Source organism: Mauremys reevesii, linkage group 2 (assembly GCF_016161935.1).
Source record: "Mauremys reevesii isolate NIE-2019 linkage group 2, ASM1616193v1, whole genome shotgun sequence".
Lineage (NCBI taxonomy): Eukaryota > Metazoa > Chordata > Testudines > Geoemydidae > Mauremys > Mauremys reevesii.
Genome location: NC_052624.1, coordinates 172,395,675 through 172,423,322, shown reverse-complemented (window position 1 = coordinate 172,423,322; position 27,648 = coordinate 172,395,675). Strand labels below are relative to the sequence as shown.

The following is a 27,648-nucleotide window of genomic DNA, read 5'->3' as shown; positions in this document are numbered from 1 at the left end:
CATTGTTCCAGGCACTATTCAAAAAAAAAAAAAGAAGAAGAAAAAACCCAGTCCCTGCCACAAAGATCTTACAGTCAAGTTATTACATTGCAGTGTCTACTCGCCAAATAAGATTAGTTTCGTTCATGGCTCCCTTCCCGCTGTTTCTTACATTTTGTCCTTTTGTCACACTCAAAACCAAGAACACTGAGTTTGATTCAAAGTTGGATTTTAAGTGCTTCAGGGCAGAGATTGGTTCTTCTCACATGGCATCATCGTGACTTACAAAAAAACACCTACCAGAGAGCGGTTCACCAAAGACTCTGTGAGAATGACTCAGTACACCGCATTCAGCAGTATCAAAAATTCTAGTTGTGTGCGTCACTTTTCTTGAATAATTCTTTTTCTGTACTCCTGCTTCATTAACTCTCCTATCTGACAAGTTTTTCCCTGATCCAAGCATTTATTTCTGCTTTGAAATGTCTTGTTAGACAAGCCTCAGATCCCACTGACTCCTCTCCATTTCTGTTTTTTCAACTATTATTAATGAAATGGTTGGAGTTTAGCAATCCATTCTGGCTGTAATTTTATTGCTAATATTGCATGCATTAGGGAAGTATCAGTGGATACACAGGTGCAATTTTAGTCATCTCTGCTGGCAGGATACACATAATTTGCAAAGAAAATTGCTACTTTACCCTATCCAGTTTTTGGCAATAACAGAATTCAAACACTTGGTTGATTCTTGAAGCTGTTGCGAGAAATTCGTGTTGGGTTTTTTTCCTCCTTGTTTGTGCTCTCCCTTGAGCGCTAATAAAATTTCAGAAAGTTACAAGAGCCATCTTTTTCTTTAGGGCTGTTCATCTTTGAAACATTCTGGACAAATTGTAAATGAGATGACCTGGTGGTGTTTTTCAAGCATCCAGCCAAGTGAGGGCATTTCAAGTCTCAGTGCTTAGATTAACCACTTAAATGCCTTTGAACATAATGCATGTGGCTCATGGAACAGCACTTGGCAGGAGTGCTGGAGCAATTTGTATAGTGGGGGTGCTGAGAGCCATTGAACCAAACTGTAAACCCTGTATGTAATGGAATCCACTTCAAGCCAAGGGGTGTGGCAGCACCCCAGCACACCTAGTTGCAAGACCAATGGAACTTGGCCCCATGGAGATCTGACCTTTCACATGGGCAACCATAGCATGTGAGGCTGTGAACTAATCAGAAACTAAGAGATCTGTGCCTACTTTTTGCTTACATGGAAAACCTCCAAGGAAAACTTAGCAGCATGGCACTGGTGATTCAGTTGGGGTCTCTCTACCTTCTGCAGTATTACCAAGGGAGAGTTGGAAAATTCTAACTAAGTAAATTGCTTTTTGCATATTTTTTAAAAGTTAGACCTAATCATACAAAGGGACCTCTAGAGATCATCTAGTCCATGACTCATGGCAGGACTAAGTTTATCTAGGCCATCCCTGACAGGTGTTTGTCTAACCTGCTCTTAAAAATCTTCAGTGATGGAGATTCCACAACCTCCCTAGGCAATTTATTCCAGTGCTTAACAACCCTGACAGGAAGTTTTTCCTCATGTCCAATCTAAATCACCATTGCTGCAATTTACACTCATTGCTTCTTGTCCAATCCTCAGAGGTCAACGACAACAATTTTTCTCCCATCTCCTTGTAACAACCTTTAAGTACTTGAAAACTGTTAGCATGTCCCCCCTCAGTCTTCTCTTCCCCAGACTGAACTAACCCAATTTTTTCAATCTTCCCTCATAGGCTAAGTTCCCTGTAAGCTGCGCAGCTGCCGTCTTAGCACCACGCAGGCGCTCAGGGAATCCTCCTGCTGGGGGAGAGGCGTCCCTCCCCTGGCCCCAACCTAGCCTGTCCCCCAACTCTTCCCCTACCCAGGTCTGAACCCAGCTGCAGCCGGGGTGGGGCAGCTCCGCCAGGCCCGAACCCAGCCCTGGCCCGGACCTGCTGCGGGAAGGGCGCCTATCATGCGGTCCCAGCCCCAGCGCTGCCGCAGCATGGAGAGGCACCTTTCCCCCCACAATCCTCCCAGCCCAGGTGCTGCTGCAGGGAGAGAGATCTAGGGAGAGTCCACTCTGCCCACCATAGCCCCAGAGCACTTTCCTGGACCCCAAACTCCTCATCCCTGGTCCCACCTCAGAGCCCGCACCCCGAGCCAGAGCCCTCACCCCCTACACCCAACCTTCTGCCGCAGCCCTGAGCCTCTTCCCACACTCCAAACCCCTTGGCCCCACCCCCACCACATGAATTTTGTTATGTGCACCAATAGGCAGGTGATGTGTCACCAATATGCAGGTGATGTGTCACACATCACCTGCCTTTTGGTGCACATAACAAAATTCATTCCGCACATGAGGTGAAAAAATTAGAGGGAACACTGCTCATAGGTCATGTCTTCTAGACCATTAATCATTTTTGTTGCTCTTCTCTGGATTTTCTCCAATTTGTCAACATCCTTCCTGAAATGTGGCACCCAGAACTGGACACAACACTCCAGTTGAGGACTAATCAGTGTGGAGGAGAGCAGAAGAATTACTTCTTGTATCTTGCTTACTACACTCCTGCTAATACATCCCAGAATGATGTTTGCTTGATCCCTTTCTGCAGTACTCCTTCCCAGGCAGTCATTTACCATTTTGTATGTGTGCAATTGATCCTTCTTAAGTGGAGTACTTTGCCTTTGCCCTTATTTAATTTTATCATATTTACTTCAGAACATTTCTTCAGTTTGTCCAAGTCATTTTGAATTTTTATCCTGCCCTCCAAAGCACTTGCAACCCCTCCTAGCTTGGTATCGTCCGCAAACTAATGCAACTATTCCTCTTTAAAAAATTTATTCTTTGGTCTGAAGCATTAAAAAATGACCTACAAGGAGTTAGGGAAATATTTTTTTATATCCAGCGCAGGGTCAGTTAATAAACCTGCACCTTTACACAGAAACCAGACAAGCTCGTTTGTTTGTTTTAACCATCAGAATGAACATAGTTGTACATATTGCCAGGTGTATTGTTGGTTCTGAAACCTCTGTTTAAGATATACCAAGTCGTCAGCCTGGCTAGGTCTGCTTTATACCATTCAAGAGACACAAAGCAGTGTTAACACCAGCGTGCATGCACAGTTAGGGATTTCTCTTGCATAGAGGCATTCTCTGAGATAGAGTTGACTGGCAGCCTTCTCATGGTCCCCATTCTTGGGGACATGGCTGACAAAAAGGGGTTGTGGCAAGGGCACCATTTTGCACCACAATCCCCAGATGCCTGAATCTCTTTTTAGGGACCTCTGCAATTAAGTGCCATTTAGAGCATCTTTCAGGCTCCTCTAATTGGCTTCTTGGCACTGCACTGGTGCCAGGGAGCTTGAGGATCAGGGGATTGCAAAGAAGGCTTACACCTACCTTTCTGATGCGCCCCATCAAGCTTCAGCAGGCACCAAATTATTGGGCCTAGGGATCTGGCTTGATCTATCCTCTGCAATGTATAAACTGCTGAACCCAGGAAATTCTTATGAGATTTTCATTGCAACAGTGAGTCATTAAGACACAGGCTTGTTTTGATATTTATCTGTATGCTTCAGTGTTGAATATTCTTGTCTGTTCTCCCATGTAAGGAACTATCACTGCTGGAACGAGGCATGGATGACCAGACCTGATCTTCCCGTTGGTTTTGGAGGATGGCAAGTCGTAGATAGTACTCCTCAAGAAAACAGTGATGGTAATCCTGCATGCAGTCTTTGTATTTTAGTCCTTAGACTGAAGTCAGCGGCTGTGGAGAAGATTTGGAGATGTATTCCTCATTTTCCCCCAATAGATATAAAAGCACCAATTATCTCAGCGGGCATAGAATTTGGCCAAAGGAAAACAAGACACTCTGTGCCATAATTCAGCCATTCTTGTTGGGTTGGGCAGTACGTACTTTATATAGTATTATGTGTTAAAGACCCACATTCCATATTCTGCAATGCCAAAAGGTTTTGATGCAACCCCATGTATAACCTTGACTTCTGTTAAGGGGGGGCTTCATACTGCTTCCCACTGAAAGCATGTTCAAAGCAGAATTTCTGTGCATACTGATAGGAATGACAAGAATTTTATAATGGAAATTACTTTGAAAAAATCACAAGTGAGATATGGAAATTTTTGATGAAACCACAAACTTTATTTAATCAGATTTCTAAAGTGCCCTCACCATAGTATTTAGATGTTGGTCCTACATTTTGATACTGATTGTTATAGGCTGAGGCATATTTACATCCCCCTTCAGTAAAGGAATGGCTCTCACCCTTGAGCCTCAGCAAGTGGCATAAGCAGAGCCCAGTGATGGCTTCAAGGGTGGGGAGAGACTGAGGTATTTTCCACAGCACGGCAACCCAAAAGTCAAAGGACTCAAGGCGAAAAATGGAGAAGTCATGGGACTCCTGATTCCCATGAGCCCTGTGATACTTATAGCACAGTGGAGTGAGGGAAGGGAATGGTGCCTGATCCAAGGAACACTGAATCCAGTGAAAGGACTCCAGTTGCCTTCACTGGAGTTTGGACCCAGCCCCAGGGACGTTAAATGTATTTGTGATAACAGAACTGCCCTGTGGAAGAGTCAAAGGGGATGTAACGGTTTTAAACCAAGTATTTTGGGTGTATATAATATATGCCATAATGCTAATTTCCCTGTAAGCCTGTGGGACTTACCCCTGCAGCACCTCCTGCTGGTCTATCAGGGAATTAGCTCAACTTCCAGCCTGGAGCACCCTCTTCAGGCCAGTGATCCGCCTTACCGCTGGCCCCGTGTCCCTCCCAGGACCCCAGTGCCCCTTCCTCTGGGTGCTGCCCCTCTGGCAGTAACCCCTTTCTCTCAGGGTCTCCCCTCCCTGGGGAACCCCCACCCACTATCCCCACCTTGCTTCAGTATAAGGCTACTGCCAGTCATCTTCTAGCCCCGTGCCCTGGGGCAGACTGCAATATCCACCTACTCATCACTGGCAAGGTTGGGTTTGGACCTGCTGCGTTGGCCTACCCCTGGGCTGCCCTCTGCAACCCCCAGTACCTGTTAGCCCAATGCTAGGCTGCAGCAGGGGGCTTTCCAGGCTGGAGCTCCCGAGCTCCCCTGCCTTTCCCCAGCCCTGCTCCACTCAGGTACTCTGCTCAGGTCCATGCAACCATCTCCCTCCCTCTCAGAAGCTAGAGGGAGTCTGCTGAGCTCCTGGCTCCCACCCTCTTATATAGGGCCACCTGAGGCCTGATTAGGGCATGGTCCCAGTTGTGGCTACTTCCCACTCAGCCTGGGCTGTTCTCCCAGCCCTCCAGCCCTCTCCCAGGGCTGATTTTAACCCTGTCAGGGCTGGAGCAGGTAGCCACCCTGCTACATTCCTTCTGTAAACTCTTGTGGCTGCATTCTCTAGATGGTAGAGAAAAATGAAAATCCGCTATTGCTGTTACATTTCCTAATTTCCTCCTCACTCAATTCAAACATAGATCCTTAAGACAGCGGCAGTCAGATGTTTCCTAGGTTCACAGTCTGACAGACTGAGCTCCTCCAGGCTTGTCAGCTTTAACTCAAATCAACTCGTACTGAATGACATTTCCAGAACTTGAGGTTTATGCTAAACAGTGGAGCAAAAAGTGTGTCATTAAGGTGCCAACTGTTAGATAGCTTCAGATTTGGGACTGGATGGTTCACTGAGTTGGTAATAGAACATGGAGCGTTTCCCGTCTAGGTCAATTGTGGCTATACGGTATTACCAACAAAGAGCTGTTCTGTGGCCTAGAGCATGTGAAATGAGTTGATGCTATCAGTCCAGTTCCTAGCAAACAGGTCTCCGTGTCATAAAACTGACATTAATTGACAGTTGCTGACAAGCCCAGCAGAGAAGAAAGGACTGAATGACCTCTGAAGTAGTATCTGTGGCTGAGGATTGAAGCACGCTTGTGGGGCAATATGGAAAACATGGAGCAACATGTAGGTTCTTTATCAGGGGTTAGCCAACGGACAAAGTGCCTGATTCAGCACTTAGTTACTCCAGTTTTGCACAGGGGTAACTCCACTGAAATCATGGTGAATAGGGGCCAACTTCTGTCAGTTCATCACTTTTCAGAAACTCTCAAATCACTTAAAAAAAAGAGATGAAAACGTCACCATTTTCAAGTAAGAATCAGGGCCATGATCTTACCTTAGTTGAATTTAGTGTGCATGTGTGTGCATGCATGTGCACCAGTGGGCAAGCTGAGGTTAGACCATCAAAAAACTAGAGTGGGGAAATATTGCGGGGGAGGGGAGAAGTGTTGTAAAAGCTTTTTTTTTCTTCTTCTTTTTTAGACACTGAAGGCCTGATTCTGATACTCTTATCACACTGAGTAGTACTTCACTCTGCAAGTAGTCTCACTGCCAGCAGAGTTTGTAAGGGTAGCAGAATGAGGCCCTGAAAGTGGAAGGGAAGCAAAGTCTCCATTTTCATTAATGAACAGCTTTGTTGCTGCATCACATACCTAACACATGAATCAAAAGGCAACTGCAGTGCTGTGCTTGTATCAGGTATAATATGCGATCTTTGCAGTACAGATACCAGTGGAATATTATGCCTGCAGCAGAGGATACAGGTTCTACTTAGTGTCATAAGCCCGACTATCTTTTTATTTCATGTATATTGGAATTGGAAAAGGTTCAGAAAACGGCAACAAAAATTATTAGGGGTATGGAATGGCTGCTGTATGAGGAGAGATTAGTAAGACTGGGACTTTCCAGCTTGGAAAAGAGACGACTAAGGGGGGATATGATAGAGATCTATAAAATCATGACTGGTGTGGAGAAAGTAAATAAGGAAGTGTTATTTATTCCTCATAACACAAGAACTAGGGGGTCACCAAATGAAATTAAGAGGCAGCAGGTTTAAAACAAACAAAAGGAAGTATTTTTTTTCATATAACGCACAGTCAGCCTGTGGAACTCCTTCTCAGAGGATGTTGTGAAGACCAAGACTATAATAGGGTTCAAAAAAGAACTAGATAAGTTCATGGAGGATAGGTCCATCAATGGCTATTAGCCAGGATGGGAAGGGATGGTGTCCCTAGCCTCTGTTTGCCAGCAGCTGGGAATGGGCGACAGAGGGTGGATCACTTGGTGATTACCTGTTCATTCCCTTTGGGGCACCTGGCATTGGCCACTGTCGGAAGACAGGATACTGGGCTAGATGAACCGTTGATCTGACCCAGTGTGGCTGTTCTTATGTTCTTATTTTAAGCTAATGGTTTTGACTACTTTTTTTCCCAATCGAGCACATTCTAGGTATTAACTTTAACTAAAGTTAAAAAGAACAAATTCAACCTTTTATTTCTCTTCCCCCTCTACTCTCAATTCAGGTATGTATAGATGTGGCCCTGCTTCTGTTCAAGCTATTAAACATGGTCATGTCTGCTTCCAGTTCGATGCTCCTTTTGTTTTTGCAGAGGTATGTACCTGAAAAAAATAGTGATTTAAATGGGACAGTAAGTCAGTCTCTAGGTATAATACATGGACTGCAGTGTTATTTCCCATACAACCCATGTAAAATAGAAATCTTAGAATTATGTTTAGATCAGTAGGTTTGCTATGACACTTGTGAATGATAAAATTCACCAATCACTGCTTGCCAAAGGAGTAATCAGAAGAAGTTGCTCCAGTTGAAATTAAACCAGAGTTACCAGAGCAGCAGAGAAAGTTAGTCGCTGCTTTCTACAACACCATCTGCATTAGCCCCTGCCTCTCATAAAGGACTGTAACAGCAGGCAGGCTCCCCGGCAGGCTCTGAAGCTCTGGGTGGTGTTGTAAACTCTTTGGACCAAGGCACGTATCTTCCTGTATGTGTTGACAGCACCTAGCACAAAGTGAGGCTCTAAATTCATTATTTAGAATGCAAAATAATTGTGCTCCTGCTGGGACGGTGGGGCCCCTCAACTCAGGACAGTACCTTTACAGGCATCATGGAGACCAGACTTGCTGCCAGTATTTCTCAATCTTCAGAAATGTGTTATTAAATAGCTACTGATTATTCAAAAGGACACAGTGGGCCAGATCCTCAGCAGGTGAAAATTGGCTCCAATTACTATACATGGAGCTATGCTGATTTACACTAGCTGAAGGTCTGCCCCTGCAACTGTATTAGGAAAGCCACATGACAAGTGTATCTGACAGTTAGTTTAAAGTATTACCAAATTATCATTAACATAAGCCCTTTTTGGAAGTGTTTTGGGCCCCAGTTCAGCAAGGTGTTTAAATATGTGCTTAATTTTAAACATGTATCTTGTCCTGTTGAAATCAGCAGGACTTGATGATTGAGTCATTGAGTCAAGGGGAAGACATACTGGTTTTAAACCCAACAGACGATGTAATGCTTTGTTGTTTAATTTTATAGGTAAATAGTGATATTGTTTACTCAAAAGCAATGAAAGATGGAACCAGAGTGATTGAACACATTGATAAGACCCACATTGGTAAATTAATTTTGACCAAGGAAATTGGTAGTGATGGAACCAAGGACATTACTGAGCAGTACAAGTTCCAGGAAGGTAACTTACTGCACATGGCAAAACAAAGTATTGTATATACAGATGTTGATTTTTCTTAAATAGGTCTCATGTAGTTGATATGTAAACCTCTAGCAAGGTGGGTTCTCACACAGCTTTCTCCAAGTGGTGTGAAAAATGTTGTGCATCTTAATTCCATGTCAAACACATTACAAATCTCCTTAGGCTGTCACTCAAAAACACCTTGGACAGGAGTTGATAAATCTGAAAACAGAGGGTAACCATGGATGAATTTACTTAATTCAAAAGGAATTTATGCTTTTAATACAATAGGTGAGACTTTGTGGCAAAGATCGCTCATATTCTGTACTCAAATGCTTTAAACATGAAGGCTGGACATTCAGTTGGTGTAAACTGGCCTGGCTCTACTGTCAGTGGAGCTGCCCTGATTTATGCCACCTAGATCTGTCCTGGGTCATTAAGGCCAATCCATTCAGAGATTGTGTGGATCTCCTTATGCTTAACCCTACCCCATGAAGTTTCACCATTCTGAGGTATGCACTTCAATAAAGACATTTCATATCATGTCTGTCCCACTTTGCTATAATCGTTCCATACATTTGCCCCTGATGTAAATGTGTGGTGTTGCCAAAGACAACATGGGCCCCTTAGTTATTCCCTACATTGAATACAGACAATCCTTTCAGCTGGAGACTAACATTATCTGAAGCACATTTATGTGTGTACTGAAGGACCAGAGTCAAAACAGTTAGTAAAAAAATATTTATTCCATGAAGAACTATAGTCATATTTTCCCAAAATGCAGTTAACATTCTTACGTAGGCTAAAAGGTTTGCTGGGCCTTCTGTTCTGACTACTGTTAGCAAGAGGTTAGGTCTAAACAAGACTCTGTCATCGTAACGTTTTGTGGAATGCCTTTTTGTGGGAGAGGAGAAAGACATGTTGCATACATGCTGTTCAGCTCTGCCATGTTCCTGTTAATTTCTGACATGACACAAACTACATGAATGTAATGTAAATTAGATAGTAAACTCTTCAGGGCAGGGATTGTGTCTTCCTGTGTGTTTATACAGTGGTGAGCACAATGGGGTCCTGATCCTGATTGAAACCTTTGGGCACTATTACAAGACAACTAATTATTAAAGTCCCTTTTAACAGAGTACTGGCAAACATACACAGTCATGCTTCATTAATTATTGTGCAGATGAGACCCAGCCGAACTCCTATGCAATCCAAGTGCCAGTCCCTCAGTCTGATTCCACTGTGTACAGTTAATAAATAAATAAATAAATAAAACACACCATTAATATGGACAATATGTGTGTGTCTGGAAGAGGAGATTTGCAAGTGGTTTTTCATCATCCACTTCAGAAGTGTGACAGGGTAGTGTGATCCTTAAGAGTAGTGGTGACTAGGGGTTAGCACGTCCTAGGTCACATGGCAGGGTCCTTTAAAATTTTGGGAGGTTTTGAAGTATGCAAAGCCCTAGGAAATAAAAAGTATTGGTGGAGAGGAAGTGATCCCGGAAATAAGTAGCATGTGGGAGAAAATCAGTTACTGTTTCTTTAAGGGCCTGCAAACAGGAATTTTGCAGAGTGGGTGAGGCAAGGCTCATCTCTAACCCCAACCCAACCAATTGAGGTGAGCTGAGACAAGGGGACTAGCTAATTTTTCATCATCCACTACAGAAGGTCTGACACATGTTGGGTGACAGTAATTCCTTATGGGCTTCCTCCACGTCAAATACAGTGTCTTGGTAAGTGCTTCTTTTTTTAACAGAAAAGGGATGAGTGTCACACAGCCCTGCCACACTGATACTGTTTCCAGTGCTAAAAATTAAGTCCACAGGGCTGTGACACGTATCTAGAATCAGATATACTCAAAAGTAGGTAGTGTTCTTCCGTCTTCTCTACTAATTTACTTTAGCAACACTCTCCCATTCATTTGTGATATTAGGGAAGCAGAGAAAGCAAAATAACATTTTAATCCAAAATAAGATGTTTTACCCAGGACTGCATGGTTTGGAGTACAGAGATTTTTCTTTCTAAGTCCCACTGGTCAATTGAGTTTTGTTGATGATGAACCACAGTAATTATTATCTGACTATTGCTTCAAGTATTCACTACTTATACTTCACTAGTCACACAGTGTGATTGATCACTGACGTCATATGGTAGCATTTCTTCTCCATGACTGGATGATACCCAAATCCACAAGCTATCAGCATGGCTCAATGAACGCTTCAGCACAAATATTCAAGCAACTGCAGATGTGCATGAGTATTTGAAACATCCTGTCTTTCTGTGAACAAAAAATTCACAGAAAACAAATAAGGCAAATATCATTGAGTTGAATTTGGCTATTTTTATTTTTAAAAATTGCAAGTGATTTTTTTGTTTTTATTTGCAGTATTTGCCAATCTCTGACTGGTACAATAGTTGGAAGTCTCAGCAAAGGGGCCAGGAACTGAATGGACATGGAGACTGAACTACCCTCTTACTCATAAATGTGGTCTCTTTAGTACATTAGCTGGTCAGTTTGGTGGGGAAGCATGCATTACCCCTGCCACTGCTCAGATTGTCCTCTACCTAGCTCCAGGTCTCCAGAAACCTAAGGGCCAGATCCTGAGATCATTACAGTTAAGGGGAGTCTTTTCATTGACTAATGAGCTGTAGATCTGGCCCATGATCTGGTAGTTTTTATAAGCACTGAAGTCATTTAAAAAAAGAAATAATTTCAAAATATTTGTAAAAGATTTGTTGGGGTGTTTGTTACTGCCATACAGAAAACACCAATCTGGACCCTGGGAAAGTGGCACCATTATGAACCTGGTAATTAGGTCCTGTTGTTTCATGTTTTTTTAACATAATTTCCACCCTGTCCTAGGCACAGAAGAAGAGAGACTGGCCCTTGAGACAGCTCTGATGTATGGCATTAAAAAGCAGGCTACCCAGGATACTATGGAGCAGGCAGGGACCGATGTCGACATGGACTTTCAAGTGGAAAATGCAACACTTGGCAGTGACTTCAAAGTCACTGTAACTTTCAGAAACAACAGCCACAACCGTTACACTGCAACAGCCTATCTGTCTGGCAATATTGTGTTTTATACGGGTGTCACGAAGAATGAATTCAAGAGCCATACTTTTGATGTGACACTGGAACCCTTGGCATGTAAGATGGGGAAAACTTTAAGTCTCAGACTTTTGTTTCCTTTTTTATCTGTGTGTGCTGACACCCGTGAAACTCCCTCCAGCGATAGGCCCAAATTACATAACATTGGGTAGGGCCCTGGAATGGGAGTCAGAAAACCTGGGTTCTATTCCTCAGTCTGCTATGTATTTCCCTGTGACCATCCCCAATATGTGAAATGGGGATGATAATGCTTATCCACATTCAAAAAGTACTTTGAGTTCTACAGAATGAAAGTGCTGAATTATTAAATAAGTGATAAGGATTGTTATTATTTAATGAGAAAGAGAGAGAATGGGCCCAGGTGTTAAGCTGTAAACTGTCATTTTCACATCTTTGACCATCTTGTAATTTCTCTGAAAGGAAAGGGAAAACTCTGGTTCTCCGGGTGGCGGTTACAATGACAAAATAAAAGCAAAATCTTTCCCTTATCTGAGAGAGCCCTACAAGAGAAGGGAGTAGAGTGGCTCCGGGTGCACATCTGGCACAGGAGCCATCGTGCAGTTAGAGCATAAGATGGTTCAGGACAGGCTATGGGAATACAGTGTTAGGTGCATATTTCTGGCAATCTAAAAAGGAACAGCATACATCCCTAGCTAGTGTGTGCTGCTAACCACAGCATATGCACTAGCCAGCTGACGGCACACTCCCTATCTGAGATACCATGCACCCTGTGGGGCATGCTGTGATGGTGGTACCCCCTTTCTAGCCCTCTCTGGACTGTTAGGGAGAGATACTACCCTGTTGTTTGCCTGGGATACCCTGTTGTTAAAGGTAATAAAGGTAATAATTGGAGATATACCAATCTCCTAGAACTGGAAGGGACCTTGAAAGGTCATTGAGTCCAGCCCCCTGCCTTCACTAGCAGGACCAAGTACTGATTTTGCCCCAGATGGCCCCCTCAAGGATTGAACTCACAACCCTGGGTTTAGCAGGCCAATGCTCAAACCACTGAGCTATCCCTCCCCTGTTTGCCTCTCATCCATTCTGCACGTCTTAGGGCAGGATTTTTCCCTACAACTGTACATTTCTATTTGGAGCTTGTAAATCTCCATAAAATAATCGTCCACTTAATGAAAAATTAGAGATGGACCCTAATCAAAACTTTAGCTCCAGTCTCATATGATGAGCCAATAGCTATTTGTTGATTGTTTCTAACTCATCTGATTCATTTGTGGGTACTCAGTAACTGTTAATGTACTTTCTCTCTGCTGCATCGAGTTGTTCCAACCGATTTTATTATAACAAGCAATTTTTAAGTGCTTTGAATCAATTATTAAATGTCGCCTGTAAAGTTGTCAAACTTTATAAAAAATATGTGGCTAGCCATTAAAGTAAATCAATTTCAATTCTCGGCTAAACTCTCATTTGCAATCCCATTGCATCCCTATAACTGAGAGAAGCATTTAGCCATAATTTAGATGTTTGGTAGAGATGTGCAAATATCTCAGCACTCCCTCTGTTTTCCAAGCTAAATTGCACAGGTCAGATTCAGCCCTGTGCTGAGGTTCCATGTAAGTCACCCTGACTCCACTTAACAAAGAGTTTAAATGATGCAGTGGTGCTTGTTTGAATCCTTTGCACTAAGGTGAATTTACTAGGATACATTTATAGCCAGAATGATACTTTTTGCTAAGCTTTGGCATGGTATATGGAATGTTTTCATAAATTCCAAACTCTAATGACTGATGATGATGAGTGAATATAGACTGGGCCTCCATCTAGAATAAGCTAGCATACCAGGGGGAAATCACTAGGGTTGCCAACAGTCCCTTATTATAAGGGACATACCTTATTTTTTCATCACTGTATGACAAGATGGGAGTTGCTGAGTGTTGCAAAAAGCAGCAAGAAATAGCCCTGGCAAATGTAGGTGAGTACAGCTGCTTATTACTATTATTATTAATAATAATAATTAATAATATCAGGAGGACGGGTGGGGTGAGGGTGCTAAGAAAACAATCCCTTATTTTTTAAACACAATGTTGGCAACCCTCAGAATCGCCTTAACGTATTTTGAGGAATGTGAGCAGAATTTGTAGGTTTAGTGACATAGCAAGAAGTGTGTGTGTGTGTGTGTATTTTGAAGGTAACAGAATATCACTATATGATCAAAATGTGTCAAAGGCATTCTTTCTAGACTGCACTGCTGAAAGGAGCAAAATAAGTTTTCAAACAGAAACTGGGTGCGTGATTTTCAGAATAATGATTAAAGGAACTGTGGGGGTGGGAAACATCTTTGAGGATTTGAATAGCTTAAACCTGCCAGTGCCTTCAAAGGTGCTACTGCTTCCACTCAGTTATATTTAGCTTTCTCTGTGTTTTTGAAAGGCAGCTCAGTTTTGTGTCTCCCTTGGCTTTCCCGGGCACAGTAAGTTGTACTGGCATCTTACCAGAAATGAGATTCCATTTTTCATTTTTCTCTGTGATTAAATTTAATCTGAAATGTTTCTCTTTTTTTTCCATTGTAAAATAAATTGCACGTATAGTACAACAAATATTTTTGCACAGATAAAAAACACCTAGTCTTGATTATGATTACATATTTGAGATATGATGGGAAATTGATTTACAGGAGATGGGACCACATCAAAAAAATTCCAGGCTGGCCTGGTGAATCTAGTTCAGGTGGTCATCCTGGGAATAGCTTTGAAGCCCACTCTAGGGACCCATTTTGATGTAGATGGAACAAGAGTAGAAAGAGGTGAATGTGATTTACCCAGTTTGAATTCAATGTCATGGGTGTTTATACAGTGCCAAGCACACTGGGGGCCTAGTCCAGCATGACTCTGAGGCTCTTAGGTGCTACGATAATACAAATGAATAATAAGTGGGTGGAAAACCTTGATACTGTTTACTAATGTTGGAAAAACTAGACTGGAGTTTGCTCAGGCAAGGAATCAGGATCTATAGTGACTGATCGCCTAGGTGATCTATGTGAGCTTCTGCCTGTTGAATCCTAACACCCTTGCTGGATGGGAAGTTGCTGTTCAATACCGTTAAAATCAATGATTCCCTGCATCTTAACATTCCAGCCCAGGGAGTTGTTCCTTTCAATAATTATCATCCAGGACCAGAGTGAAAGCTCTCAAGGGAGAAAGATAGTGCTGAGAGATTCCTGCTGCAGGTAGCGTTGATGTAGGTCAACAGCTGGCATCAGCAATGGGCCCTGCACTGAGTAACAGGAAACCTTGCCAGTAGCACTGTGCGCATTCACACCTCCAATTGGTTGCTGTTCCGCCTGCATGGGTACCCTCAAAAATAAGTGGAAGTGGCACAGGAATGAAGTAGAGAAGTAAACATTTAGAGGGAGATTAGTCAAGGGCATTTCAGCACCTCAGTCTCCCATTAAAAGCCCATGGGAGTTATTTATTACATCTTGTTTGTATTATGGTAGTGCCTCTGAGCCCCAGTCAAGGATCAGGGCTCCATTATGCTGGGCACTGGACAGACATTGGACAGACATGTAACAAAGAAGATAGTCCCTATCCCAGAGAACTCAATCTTAAGTGACAGGTGTTGCACAAGGTGAGGACAAAAGGAACAGATGTGGGAAAGGGAGGTAACACACAATGAAAGTTTTAGCAGAAAATGAGGGGTCACAGCTTTTGTCTGACCACCTAATTCCCATTTGTGCCTTTGACAGTCTCTTCAGTGGGGGGCAAATCTGTACTGTGTCTGCAGGGCATCAGCAGGACCGAAAGTAATAATAGGTAACTATACTGCTTTCAAGCTTCACTTTTATTGTGTGTGTTTGTTTTTTCTCCCATCAGCTAAAATTTCTGAGGTCTTAATCAAATCGGGGGAGTACATGAGTCAGCTGCTGGAACAGGCCTCTTTGCATTTCTTTGTCACAGCACGTCTCAATGAAACGAAAAAGATTCTGGCCAAGCAGAAGACCTCTGTACTGCAAATCCCCAAGCTGCACATCAAGGTCAGTTTCAGGAATGCAACAAAGGAAACTGGCAACTATCCTGAGTTCAGGATACATTCTGCATCACTGTCACACTGACCTCTATTATGTATATCTACGGGTTGGGCCAGCGCTTAGGTGGCTAACCTGGGGGGTCTTTTTTCAAACAAATTTTAAAAGCTAATGTTGTTATCAGCTTAAAACAGGGTCAGATATAAAAATAAATAGAGTTGATTGCATCACGTCTAGTTCGGTTGCCTCATGCATCCCACTCAGACCCTGTTTTCAGTTGCGTATAACTTTCATTTTGGCTGAAATTTTCTGTGTTGGTGTGTGCCTGAGGCTGAATTTATTTGTTGTTGTTTTTTTTTTTGAAAGGCTCAGCAAAAATGAAGAAAATATGTTTTGCACATGTTAAACAGTCTTACAACTGTTTTGTTAAGGTCTAGCACCTCCCTGCTTTGGAGGAGAGACTTGAAATTTGGTAGGGACATCACCTTGATGTCAGGTATGGGCCTTTTGCCATCCCCAGGAAAATTCACCCAAGAAGGCCAAGTTATGAGCCTCTGAAAAATCTCAGTTTGCACATGTTCAGATAGATTTGGTTGTTAGTTTGGCAGCTAAATTCTCCTGACTCCATCTGCACTGAACATGTTCCAGCAGGGGGTGAGCAGGACTTTCCCTCTTATTACTTGGGTAGGAGGAGCAGCAAACTAGGAAATGGTGGGGGCACAGGCAAGATGGGTTTATATAACTATCCTTCCAAATGTGAATAGATACAGAATAATCTTCCTGACCCTGCAGACAGACTGAAGCAATAGCTATGAACTACCCCATATCATCTCAAAGGGAGGGTCAGCTCTGAAGTGTAATGGAGGTAGCTCAAATGGCAGCATTGTTTAAGAGTCTCTATTTCTTAAAATAAACATACAAAAATTCTGAGGTCCTACAATCATAGTTATATCCATGTGAAACAGCAGGCAAGCTACAAAAAAGGTGAGAAAGTAGAACAGATATTGTAGACTCAAAATACTGAGACGTTTGCAGAAAAACTCTCATGAAATACAGAAGTGTCACTATGGTCTAATTAGAGAATGTAAATGATTATCAGTATTCTCTTCAGACAGGGGAGGTTCTGTTTTACAGAGCATCTTCAGTAGCCAAATTTAAAAATGTATAATCCTGTACCTTCGGTATTCAGACAGAACCTCCTACACAAAATCCCCAGGTTAAGCTCTAAAATAGCTTATCCACCCTCCTCTCTTGTGATGAAAGAATAATTAATGAAAGTGATAGGTTTTTGCTCAATAACCATGTATTCTATAAACGATAAAAGCTTAAGGTGACCTGCAAAAGGTAAAAAACCAAAATTGTGTTTTGTGCCCTATTTGCTGCTTTGTGATGTACAAAGGTGGCCTGCTTTTTTGTTTTTTTCTTTCAAGTGAATGTAAAAGAGAAGTGGTAGGGGTTTCTACTCAATTTTAATTTTAGAAATGTGAGAAATGCAAGTTTCATCTTCCCGAACTTTCTTGGGAGCCTTCGATATGTGACTTGGGTGACTACGTAATCCTTAAGTAAGGAGAAAGGGTGAAAAGTCCTATTCCTCATATGTCTTCATATATACATCTTGATCTTTCTATGTCTGGCTAAAAGATCATTGGAATTAACCAATTAATGGTTTCTTTCAAATTTAGCTTGAAGCCAGGTCACAATAATAAGGCCTGGTCTACACTGGGGGAGGGGTGGGGGGGCGGGGAGTCGATCTAAGATACACAACTTCAGCTACGAGAATAGCGCAGCTGAAGTCGACGTATCTTAGATCGACTTAGAATCACTTACTTCGCATCCTCATGGCGTGGGATCGATGGCCACCGCTCCCCTGTCGTCTCCGCTTCCACCTCTCGTCGTGGTGGAGTTCCAGAGTCAACAGCAGAGCTATCGGGAGTCAATTTATCCATGTCTACACTAGGCACGATGAATCAATCCCTGATAGATCAATCACTACCCGCAGATCCGGCGGGTAGTGTAGATGTACCCTTAGTGTGCTATGGTGAAATTATGCTCTCAGTTACATCTGTGTAAACCCAGAATAACTCAGCTCTTATGGAGTTAACTCATGTGATCAAAAGCACTTAAATAAATTAGGTTCCCAACTCCCATTGATTTCAATGGGAGTTCAGCGCCCAACCTACATAGGCACTTTTGGAAATCCTACTAGGTGCCTGCCTTTAGGCACTTTTGACATTTTGGACATGGTAGCCCAGGTGGGGTAGGGGAGGAGGGAAGGACAAGGCCACATTGCTTCTTGTAGCCACACTAAAAATCAAACTGTTTGAATGACAGCCTTCTGTTGCTTTGGTCATCCTCTGAAGTGGAGTGGCTGGGTGCCCGGAGCCTCCTCTCCCCGCTGCGTTCTTGGGCATCTGGGGGAGGAGGCTATGGAACATGTGGAGGAGGGTAGGTGGTTATACAGTGGATGATGCAGGGGTCTGTGCTCTTGTTGGATTTCCTGCAGCTCCAACAGATGCTTCATCATGTCTGTTTGCTCCCCCATTAGCCTCAACATCGTGTCTACCTCCGCTCTTCGCATGCACCTAATTCTTTCCTGGCCTCTGCCACTGAATGCCTCCATGCATTAAACTGTGCCCTATCAGTGCGGGTGGACTGCATGAGCTTGGAAAACATGTCATCGCGAGTGCATTTGTCTCACCTTCTAATCTGTGATAAACAGGGATGGAGATGATAGGGGGGAGCGTAGAAACATTCTATGCTCTACGATTCTGGGGGGACTGGATGGTCATCTGTGCTGCTGAGTGCTGCTGAGCTCGTCACGCTGACCAAACAGGAAATGAAATTCGAAAGTTCCCAGGGCTTTTTCTGTGAACCTGGCTAGTGCATCAGAGTTCAAAGTGCTGTCCAGAGCGGTAACAACGGAGCACTCTGGGATAGCTCCCAGAGGCCAATACCATTGATTTGCGTCCACACTACCCCAAATTCAACCCAGCAAGGTCGATTTTAGCGCTAATCTCCTCACCGGGGAGGAGTACAGAAGTCAATTTTAAGAGCCCTTTAAGTCAACGGAATGGGGTTGGTTGTGTGGACGTATTCATATTAAAATCGACCTAACACAGCTAAATTCGACCTAACCCCATAGTGTAGACCAGGGCTAATAGTGCTTTAATAGACCTGTATGCATTACTCCACTTTAATTGTATAGCAGGTCCTTCTGTGGTTCCGTTATCCTCACTAGCATACATGTTATGAAATCTTCCCGGACAGATTGTGTGCAGAAATGAGGTGAAGCTTGGCGCTCTCTCTCTCTCTCTCTCTTTTTCCACCTCAGCTTACTTCAGTCTCTGAATACTGCAAAGTTCACAGTGGGAAAACCCACATTTAAACCAGCGAAAAATTTGCCTGGTCATTGTATCCATTGCAATTTGGTGCAATAAAGAATGCATTGCTACTTTCCATACAGTGAATGGCCAGTCACCCCAGCTGCATCTAGGTATTTTAACTAGTTTTGATTTGTAGAGCAGTGAGCACAAAGAAAAGAAACATGGTTCCACATGTTGTGGGCGGGGAGGGGGGAGGGCAGTGGTCGTCTTCTCTGTGCATGACCAAGCCCAAAAAACTAATAGCTCATTTTACATTGTTTCTTTCACAAAAAGCCATCTGTATAAACACACATTTTGTTAAATGTGCATCTAACAATTGAGACTTTGCATGCCAGGATTTTATAATTTTCTGATTATTATCTACATCCTTCCCTTGTTTTGTAGGTTCCTGGAGAGAAGGTAGTTGGTAAGGAAATGTCTGTGATAGTAGAATTCACCAACCCACTGAACCAAAAGCTTGTGAATGTCTTGGTACGTCTCGATGGACCTGGCCTACTGAGGACAACCACAAAAATGTTCAGGTAGGGAAGAGTGTGGAAATAATGGGCTGTTCATTCCCTTCTCCCATATGGGATTTAGCACAAAGTAACTATCCCTGTTGATCATAGAATCATAGAATAGAATCATAGAATCTCAGGGTTGGAAGGGACCTCAGGAGGTCTATGTACTGTAATTCAAGCATCTGCTTCTTATTCTAAGGATTTGTAATGGATGGAGGGGGAGTAACAGTTGGAAGAGGTCAGTCTGTCACTGTGCACATTACTAGAGGGTTTTGGGAGTTGGGAAGGGGCTTTGGAGATGTTGGTGATGTGGGTAATTCCCAACTCTATTATTTTTTTATTTGTCATCTTTGTGTCAAATCTAATCTCTCCCTCAACTACTCAACCACATATTGCCCACTACTCAAGGTTTGTGGTAAAACCATAAATAAGACCCCCTTTTTAGGGAGGGTGTTCCAAAAAGGGATTCCCCCTCCTGCATTGATTCAGAGCAAGATTTTAAAAGAGTCACCTAAGATTCCGATAGATGCTTTTGAAAATCCCTTTATGCACCTATCTGAATCTAAACACCTTTTTCAAATCTGTCTCTATGGGTCTGATGCTGAAACTGCAGAGCATGGAGGGGATCACTGTGTTGAACATGGGAGTAAATAACTGTGATCCTACAGCATCCCTAAATAAGTCTATCCTGAAATGCAGGGGCCTGATGCAGAATGACCTCAAGTCTGAGAAACTGGAATGTCCTATGTTGTTGGCCAATCTTTTGTTTCATTTAGAGATAATCTCATCACTGGCCCAGCTTCTCCCAGATGTAAGGGCTAAATTTTCCAGAACTCACTTTACATTTGAGTGTGATGTGGGGTGTGTGTGTGTAAACAGTAGAACTGTGTGTGCATAAAAGATTTTTGGATGCAAGTCTTATTTGCATGCACATGTTCTGCTGTTGGCACTCAGTATTGGGCACTCAAATTTAGAAGCTGGATTGAGGCCCTGGTTCCTTTGAAAAATTGGTGTAATTCAGCAATAGCATAAAGGATAGCATATTTGCACATCAGGGATCTGATTCTGATCACACTTGGACCAATGTAAAAATGATTGGCATCAGATCCTGGATTTGAGTTGGGTAGAAAATAGGTGTTAAAGGGTATTGGACAGTGTGTAACATGCACTACAGTTTAGGGCATGACTGAATTTGTCTCAGGATCTTCCACAGGAGCTATACCAGTTTTGAAAATGGCCTTGATTATTAGGGAATCATGGCACACCACCCATTGTTTTGCAGCCCTTCTTATTCTAAAAACTATTGCTGATTGCTCTCACCTTCAAGGAAGTGAGAGTTGTCAGGTGCATCCAAAGAAAGGGAGTTACCAGGAAACATGATTAATAAAGTGGATACTTTGCCCCTCCCACCTGCTCCCCCTTTAAGATAATGTCCTAGGACTTATTTAAAAATGGGAAATGATTGCCTATGTCATTAACTTTCCTCGGATGGATAAAGGCTGCAGGTTACACACAAGCACGCAGGGGACAAACCATGGGTAGTTGTAGTTTATTTAAATAATAATCCCATTTGCCTCTATGTATTCAAGGTGATAAATGGCTGCAGTGTGTTGATGGCTCAGCACATTATTTAGAATCATTCATCACTAAGTTCACTCCCAGGCAAATATAATTAGGGCAGTTTGACTTCATTTGCAAAAAAGTTAAAATCAGTTGGTTTTCGGGGGGTGGGGGGGAGTTTGCATCTCTATCCATCACTGGACCATCTCGCACTGGAGGTGTTCCCTTTGGTCTCTTGAAATTAGTTATTGTTTGGAGAGAGGGGTATTGAGGAGGATAAGAATTTAGAAATGTCTATAACAGCTCTTGTATTTTTATAGTACTGACTTATGTATAAGGTTTAAGATAACAGGCAGTGTGGGCCAGTGGATAGAGCCCTGGGCTGGGAGTCAGGAGACCAGGCTGTTTTTCCTGCCTCTGCCCATTGACTTAGGCACGTCACATAGGGCTATATATTGATGCTTAGCCATGGGCCTGAGTAGGGAAAGGAGCATGATTTGTGCAAAGGCCTTGGACAGTTGCAGCCCCTGTAGTTGGGGGTATTGCCTTTACACGTCTCAAAGCTAGCAACTAGCCACACAATTAATTGCATTATTAAAATGATTTAGAACCAGCCCATATTCAGATCCTCCTTCAAGTCGCTTTATCCTTTTCCAAAACTCTGAGCTTGAATTAAAGGAGCTGGAGGTGAGGAAGGCTGATTCAGTGCAGAGGACGGTAGATTGGGACACAGAAGATCAGGATTCTATTCCCAATTTAGCCCCAGCCTCTTTGTGGTCCTTGGACAAATCATTTCATCTACCTCATGCCCCAGTTCCCCATCTGTACAATGGGGATAACAGCACTCCCCTACCTCGCAGGGCAGTTGTGAGGATAAATACATTAATGGCCACAAGACATTCAGTTGCAGTGGGGACAAGATCATGTAAGTATCTCAAGAGTGAACATACCAGCTAGAGGCCTGATATAAAGCCCATTTAAATCAATAGGCCTCTTTCCATTGATTTCAATGTGCTTTGAAGAGTTGTTTTGTATAGTCAGGGCCTGATCAGAGAGATATAGTGCATGTGGAATGGCAAATTTAGGGTAATAAAAATCTCCAAATGACATTTATACTAGGATCATGCCTACAACAAGAGTTGCATAAGAAGGAAAGTTTATAATGTCAGTACACAGGGCCAGAGCCTCAGCTGGTGTAGCTCCATTGACTTAGTTAGAGTTATGGGTAATATTTTCAAAAGAACCCAATTGACTCAGAAGCCTAAGTAGGGCAGCCCAGAGCCCTTTACATCCCTGCCGCGGCTCCGGCGGCCAGGCTGGGGCCGGGATTTAAAGGGCTCAGAGCTCCCCGGGGCTGCGGGCAGCCCAGAGCCCTTTAAATCCTGGCCACGCCTCTTCCGGATGAGGCCACGCCCCCTCAGGACTCCAGCAGTACCGGTAAGTCCTGTAAGTTACTTTCACCCCTGTAAATACCTAGCTCACATCCTCCATTGGTTCCATTAAGCAGGCTGCATTCCCCTAAGCACAGTCAGTCAGTACCAATAATCAACCTCTGTACACAGGGACAGGGAGAAGGCTGTGAAACTGGCTAAAAAACACACAAACCCAATACACGTGGCTGTCTATGTGACTTAAACCTTAGCATAAAATTGAAAATCAAGAACAGTACAGAGTGCAGTTTGTTGATGCTATAAGCAATCAGGAGCCATACATAATGGAACAGTGCAACTGCTAACAGCAGGATTCATAAGAACATTTCAGCTTGTTTTCATGGACAAAAGGAAGTGATCTTTAAAAGTGGACAATGACAAGATGCTCTCTGATTACCGCAGTGTGAGCTAGCAGAGTGTTTCAATTCCCCATCACCACTCCTCCTACTGGATATTTCTGAATAAGGAATTGTTTGAACTATATACATGAATTTGCTTTCAGTATTCGCATTGGAAACTACAACTAATCTTCTCAGGTCCTCCCAGGACCAGAGGGGAAAGGGGAAGAACTGAATAACTAGACAAAATCTGCTGAATACTATTTTATGGCAGCATAGTGCAGATTAGCATGCTAAAATGAATATACATTCCTTGAGCCACTAGGTGAAATCCTGGTCCCATTGAAATAAATGGTAAGACTTCCATTGATTTCAGTGGGGGCAGGTTTCACCCAAATAACTTATTACAGAAAACTGAGCTGAAAGACTAAATTTACACTAAAGCTCAGAATTTTGAATGAGATTTCATGGACTCATGGAAACACAGAATAATGGGTCAAATTCTCTGCTGTTGCATGTCAGCATAGCCACCTTGGCTTCAATGGAGTTTTGCCCATTTATACCAGCAGAGAATTTGATGCATTGAAAATAAGGGCCACCAGTACCCTATGGGATTGACAGAAACTATGGGTTTAAATTTAAAAGGGGGAAAATGTAAATTGAATAGCTGGAAAAATTTCCTCCCGGTCAGACCTATTTGACTGAGAAATAGACTCCCAAGGGAAGTGTGGGAAGCCCCATTATTTTGGGGAAAATTTTAAATTGAGTTGGAAAAAAATCCTAGAAAATGTATTGCAAGAACAATTTTGCAATGGCCAGGAGATGGAAGCAGTATGAAAAAAATCTAGATTGATCATTTCTGGACGTTTCAAATTCTGTATGAGGCTGAGAAATCTCACCCTGCCAATCTGTCAAAATATTGATATTTTGCTGTATAACTGCAGGGAAATTCCAAAGAATTCTACTTTGAACTGGGAAGAAAAATGTTTTCCAAGACAAGCTGGAGTTCGAAAGCTAATTGCAAGCCTGAATTGTGATGCCCTACGACATGTCTATGGTGAGCTGGACCTAGAGGTTGAAAGGAAACCATTTGTGTGAACAAGACTTTTCTTCTTCAGCCTTTCATTTATCAGTGTTTATAGGAAAAAAAATTGAAGAAATATTTTCAGCTCTCATTGTCCTATCTCCGAATAAATGTACATGTCAATGAAGCAAAGTAATGGAAAACACCAGGGAGGGTTGGGAATGCATTTATCGGGTTATGAGTGTTCCAAATTAAGATAATACTAGTTAAAGGCAACTTCAGGATATATTACTCTTATAGTTCACATGAATGTATACCCCTTTGCATTAGTACTGGGAGGGAGAAGGTTCCATTCTCCAAAACACTCTTTAGTTTTAATTAGAGCTTGATATTTCACTGAACAAAAAAAATTACACATTTTTATGGTAAAACTTGGTTTATGTAGCTTAACAGGTTGCTTTATCTTGTGGTGTTAAAGTTTTCAAATTCACAGAGCAGCTCACTTTGTTGAAAGGATTTATCAGGGTTTGGTACCTCAAAGCTGCTCCCAATTAGCACTCTGCTATGCCCTCCCATACACACAGACACTGGCTTCTTGCTTTGTCTTTACCCCACTCTGTCCGCTGCTTGCACACCATCCCTCTCGTTTGTCCTTAGGCTACCATATCTCTGCCCAGGGATCACTGCACCAAGCCCCCAGTTCATTAGTCATAACCTTTCACCTGTGTTCCAAGGCTTCTGTCTTGCCACACCTACCTTCTCTCCTTCCCCACACTTAGTAGGGGGCCTTATTATTCCTTAGTGCCAGGTGTGTGTAGCAGACAGCCAGTGCTGACAGAAGGTGTTCCAAGCACCTTTATGGAGTTCAGGCTGCACAAACCTGGAAAGTGGGCAAATAGGGATACAAAGGTGTGGACAGGCAGCAGGCTGGGCGTCTCTGGATTCTACCTCTCCCAAGCCCACAAAGGAAGCAAGTGCAAATGAATATGTCCCCTCTGTGCTGTGGAACCTTTAGGGATGGTTCAAGAAGCAGCTGTGATCAAGTGAGCTTCTGGTATCTCAGTTTTTGCAGGAGCAGCATTCTTGATTAGCGAGTAGGAGCCAGTGGGGCTGGGCATGGCAGATGCCTCTTTAGTTTTGGGAGAGGGAAGATTGGCACAGATCTCTGGGTATTCAAAGGGTAAGAGGATGGAATCATAGCTTCTTCCAGGGGGAGGGTACAGCCACCCCCACTCAGAGAAGGGTGAGATGGAAACTCCACAACCTGATTTCAGCGTCCCCTCTCCTTTACAATTTATTCCTGCATAAGGAACAATGGGGACACAGGCTTCTCATTTCTAAGACTGATCCTACCCAGAGCTGTTCCTGACATTTCTGTTGATTCCAGTCTCACTGTTCTTTTTGCACCACTGCTACTCAGCTGAAAGGGAAGTACTCCCTGATGCATTCTGTGCAATGGTGTGGCTCTCTGTGGTGTTGATCTGACTTAGGAGCTCTAGGAGATACAGTGCTACCAAACAGGTACGGGACTGACCCTGAGTCATACTAAAATTTTTCTAGGGGATTTGAATTTTACTCCTAAATACACATTTCCTCCCCAACCCCAAAACACACCTTGTTTCCCTGGGTGTATTATGAATGCCTACTGAAATACTTCACAGCATTTTATTCATTATAAAATGAACGTGGGGGGGAGAGGGAGACGGATGGGTCTCAAATTATTCTGCATCTGCAGTAAAAACCTTTGCTTGCCCAGCTGTAGAGATTTACTGTATGTAAAAGGACACGGCCCATGCTAACAAACTGCATGTGCAGGATACTTCATCATTTTAAAGGGAGATAAGAGCGGAAGCAGGTGCAAGCCTCACATCTATTAAATAATATAGCTTTACTGTGCATCTCATAGGTGACATCATGTTATGGTCTGATCAATGAGAGAAAGATGGTTTGCCTTAACCTCTGAAGTCCCATGCTCCTCTTCTTTCCCCATGATCCCTCCCCTCCCCTCCCCACACCCACAGAACTTGTGCCCAGGTGAAAGTAATTTTTTTAGGACAGGTAAGCGCAGGAATTCTCTCAATGACAGAAGGCCACGTAGGGGAGAGATGGCTTGCTCTTTTGTTAGACTATATGGGACAAATTTTCATACAGAGACACATAAGTTGCACATACAAAATGTGTATGTATACACTTCATGCTACAGTGATGGGTATAGGACTGAAAGATAAGTTCCCGTTGCATGCCTAAGTGGGCACGTTCATATGGGGAATGGGTAGGCGTGTACTTAGAGTACCTGGGCTTTAATGCAACAATGCTCACACATGTTTTGCTAGCACAACTTACATTACCTCATTTGAAAATTTGTCCTTACCTGTCCAAAGGCTCTCAAGGAGCCCTCGGTGTGTGTTTAGCAGTTAATAGCATGCTGGAAATGCATTACGGCACATTATGTTTAGTGATCATATGTTCCTTGCTAAATTCTACAGTATCTAATACAAAATAGCCACATTTTGCTACTGAGTATAAATCTGCTTTCCTCTGTGCATTTTTAATAATTAGAACATAATAGAAACTTAAAATAAAGACAGTCTGATTATGGAATAGAGCTCATAGCCTGTGTTTTATATCTTGAACTGTCATTTCTCCTACAATCTAGCAATATAGTACACTACTTATAGCATCTGTTAAAGGGTAAAAAAAGGCTGGGAAAGCTAAAGGCTGCTTAAGAAATGCCTCTCCGATACCAAGAAGAAAGCCCTTTCCTTACTTAAAATGTTTTCCCAGGGCCAGGATAACTATTACAGCCACTGCTTTGCTCCCTGGTTTATCAACTGAGAACCTAATGCATTTATCCAGCAAGGAAGTGAACATCTGCAGGACAGATCATAGTGACAGCAGAAAGACTCCATGGACTTTAAATGGCCAATATTCTTCTAATGAAACCTCACAAACATCCCAGCTTCTAAAATATGCACCTCTTAGCTAAATATACACTTAGCACTTCACAAACATTAAGCTACACAACATCCCTGGGAGACAATACCCAATTTACAGAGCTATAAAGTGAAGTACAGTGGTTTGACTAGAGTCTAAGGCAGAACCAAGAACCCTGAACTCTTAGATCCATTTGCCTCTCCATTCTCTACAGAGCAGTCCTCTAGAGAGAGTTGCCCAGCTAAACATAAGGACTCACTGAATAAAAATTGAATAATGATTCCAGAACTTGGGCCATAGATTTTAATAGGTTTGACGTGAGTACGGGTCAGGATTTGGCCTAATTTACACATATGATGCTATATGGAGAATATATTCTATACACATCCTGCCATCCCCCAAATTACACTAATAATAAAAGAAATGGGCCCAACCCAAAACCCCAACACCTCTGAACTTTGGGGAAGGCCTGAATGACATCACACGGCCAGAATCGGATCTATGAACCAAACAAAGCAGTGAAGAAAAGCAGTACAGGCTGTCAGAGAAATGGAGTCCAGGCTGTAGACATGGTGGAGAGTTGCTGAATGTGTTAAATGAGAAGCTTGAACTGAATACAGAAGAAGGGAAACCAATGCTGAATGCTAGGAGGTAGGGAAAAACATAGCCAGGATGAGGGAAAGAAACATCAGCTTAACAGCAGTGTTTTGGACAGACCTAAGGAGAGAGGGAGCTGCCAGAGGGGAGAAGGTTACAATTGTTAAAGCGGGAAATCAGCAGAGCATGTCCCAGAGCTTGCAATGGTGATAGCAAGGAGAGAGAAGAGTCTGCAGATGGTATAG

At 42.8% G+C, this 27,648-nt stretch overlaps 1 protein-coding gene across 1 annotated transcript in view; it reads left to right on the top strand.

The window, feature by feature from the left end:
* Nucleotides 1–26,464, top strand: part of F13A1 (coagulation factor XIII A chain) — an 88,638-nt gene extending 62,174 nt beyond the window's left edge. Inside the window, exons 10-16 of the mRNA XM_039525962.1 lie at nucleotides 3,618–3,721; nucleotides 7,357–7,445; nucleotides 8,388–8,541; nucleotides 11,407–11,694; nucleotides 15,486–15,646; nucleotides 19,405–19,541; nucleotides 23,793–26,464. Coding sequence (XP_039381896.1) covers nucleotides 3,618–3,721; nucleotides 7,357–7,445; nucleotides 8,388–8,541; nucleotides 11,407–11,694; nucleotides 15,486–15,646; nucleotides 19,405–19,541; nucleotides 23,793–23,946 — 1,087 coding nt within the window. The 3' untranslated portion in view covers nucleotides 23,947–26,464. The remainder of the gene's footprint in view (nucleotides 1–3,617; nucleotides 3,722–7,356; nucleotides 7,446–8,387; nucleotides 8,542–11,406; nucleotides 11,695–15,485; nucleotides 15,647–19,404; nucleotides 19,542–23,792) is intronic.
* Nucleotides 26,465–27,648: the final 1,184 nt, after the last annotated feature.